Raw genomic sequence first — 2273 nt, 5'->3', positions numbered from 1 at the left:
ACCTGAGTAAATAAATAACAAACCCATTGTTATTATAAAAGCCCAAATAACCTTTAGGATTAAATCGAGCCCGCACTCCTGCATCACCTAACTCGTTTAATTTCTAACGTTATTTCCTCGATCGACAAGGTAATCGAATAACACTAAAATATCTAACAATGAGCCTATTATAAGGGAATATCTACCAGCATATATCCTATACTTGATTCATATGTCTTAAGCTCTAAATCATATTTGAAGAGCCTAAGATCATATCTTGCGATCTAAGTTTAAGTAATTAGTTAATTATTTAATTTATTTTGAAACACGAAACAAAACATAAAGAACTTTTTGCACTTTATTTCATTATTATCAAACACACAAACAAAACAAATATTTATTGAATACATGAATTAAAATACAAGCACTTCCACTTCAACTTTAAACCATTCTTTGTCGTGCATGCTTATTCTTCAGCTCATGGAAGGTATGAAGTATAACTTTTATTTCTTAAAGAGTGGATGCCATCCCTTAGTGGTGTGGAGGAGGTGGGGAACTGTAGATGTAATGTGGGGGTGGGTATTTTTTCACCGGAGGTGGTGGTGGTGGCGGGGACTTATACACGTAATGTTTCTTAGGTGGAGGAGGTGGTGGAGACTTGTAAACATAATGTTCCTTAGGTGGAGGAGGTGGTGATTTGTATACGTAATGTTTCTTTGGTGGTGGTGGTGACTTGTAAACAGGCGGAGGAGGAGGTGGTGACTTGTAAACATAATGATGCTTAGGTGGTGGTGGTGACTTGTAAACTGGTGGAGGTGGTGGTGGTGACTTGTAAACATAATGATGCTTAGGTGGTGGTGGTGACTTGTAAACTGGTGGAGGTGGTGGTGGTGATTTATAAACGTAATGATGCATTGGTGGTGGTGGTGGTGACTTGTGAACGGGTGGAGGTGGTGGTGGTGACTTATAAACATAATGATGTTTTGGTGGTGGTGGGGACTTGTAAACTGGTGGTGGTGGTGACTTGTAAACCGGTGGAGGTGGTGGTGGTGACTTGTAAACATAATGATGCTTAGGAGGTGGTGGTGGTGGTGGTGACTTATAAACGTAATGATGTTTTGGTGGTGGTGGGGACTTGTAAACTGGTGGTGGTGGTGACTTATAAACTGGGGGAGGTGGTGACTTGTAAATATAATGATGTTTGGGTGGTGGTGGTGGTGGTGGAGATTTCTTAGGTGGAGGAGGTGGTGGAGATGAGTAAGGGTAGGTAGCGGTGGTCAATGACGGCAGGCTTAAAGAAACAACCACCACCGCGAGGGTGATGAAAAGAGTAGCCATTGAAGACATCTTCATATTGGTTCCCATTTGGGTCTGAGTTGCATTGTGAGAAAACCTCACCATTTATAGGGAAAATAAAACTTTTTTTTATTAATTTTAAGATTAAAACAGTGATTAAACTAAAGTTTCGTTGAAAATTATTCCACCAACTACAATTAAATAAAAATGTGCACATGTACAGTCCATGCATCCCAAGCCGTCGTATGTTCCCACCCCAAAATAATTCAGCGTGTCAGTAGTTTTGTATTTAATATATTTTCTTTTCTAGAAAGTTATTTAATTTGTGTGAAATTCATTTCTGTTTTATATTACATACATCAATAACTCGTCAATTAAGGTATAAGAAAAGAATATCAATATATACTTTTAATGACATAAATATGACATAAAACGTAATCGGATAGGTTCAAATGCTTGAAAGTGTAAGGATATAAGGATTTTAGATAGCAAAGATTGGTAAAAAAAAAAAAAGGTGTTCATCTATTTTATATTGATTTTTTGTAGAGTTTAATTATTTAATATTAATTGTTTAATATATCATTTAATGATATGAAAAGATAAAGAAATGATATTATCATATTAGAAAAAGAACATCCAATTAACTAAAGTGAACAAAAAAATAGAAATAAAGCTTGATGAACAACATCTAATAAAGCCTCAATTAGTCAATAATTTTCCACCTTTAAAGCTAATTCAAATGTATCAAATTCATATTCAACTTTAAATTCAGAATAATACATTTCAAACTTTTAAGGTACATATTTTACCTTTAAATAAATTAAAATAATTAAATTCAGGTTATCTTAAAGTGAGGCGAACATAGGCCTTCTCATCAATAATGACTCGGTGACCGGTCGGCGACCACTAACAATCTAACCTTAAAATAGTATATAAATTCACGGTACCATTTCATATAATTTAAATTTTATTAGATACGTTTGTTTGTAGCTACAACA

General features: G+C 35.0%; 1 protein-coding gene across 1 annotated transcript; it reads right to left on the bottom strand.

Moving 5' to 3' along the window:
• Positions 1-342: 342 nt before the first annotated feature.
• LOC143556910 (uncharacterized) lies at positions 343-1367 on the bottom strand. Its single transcript, XM_077046123.1, has one exon. The coding sequence runs from the start codon at positions 1342-1344 to the stop codon at positions 511-513; it is 834 nt and encodes a 277-aa protein (XP_076902238.1). The 5' UTR covers positions 1345-1367; the 3' UTR covers positions 343-510.
• Between the last annotated feature and the right edge of the window lie 906 nt (positions 1368-2273).

The sequence above is a fragment of the Bidens hawaiensis genome, unplaced genomic scaffold (genome assembly GCF_021521415.1).
Source record: "Bidens hawaiensis isolate Kalapana, Puna unplaced genomic scaffold, B.hawaiensis_p1.1 tig00018750_1, whole genome shotgun sequence".
Lineage (NCBI taxonomy): Eukaryota > Viridiplantae > Streptophyta > Magnoliopsida > Asterales > Asteraceae > Bidens > Bidens hawaiensis.
Note: the sequence above shows the minus strand (reverse complement) of the source record. Positions and strands in the feature narration are given on the sequence as shown.

What these genes read in the sequence shown, in the direction of transcription:
- LOC143556910 (XM_077046123.1), bottom strand. Translation starts at nt 1,344, where the DNA reads ATGGGAACCAATATGAAGATGTCTTCAATGGCTACTCTTTTCATCACC.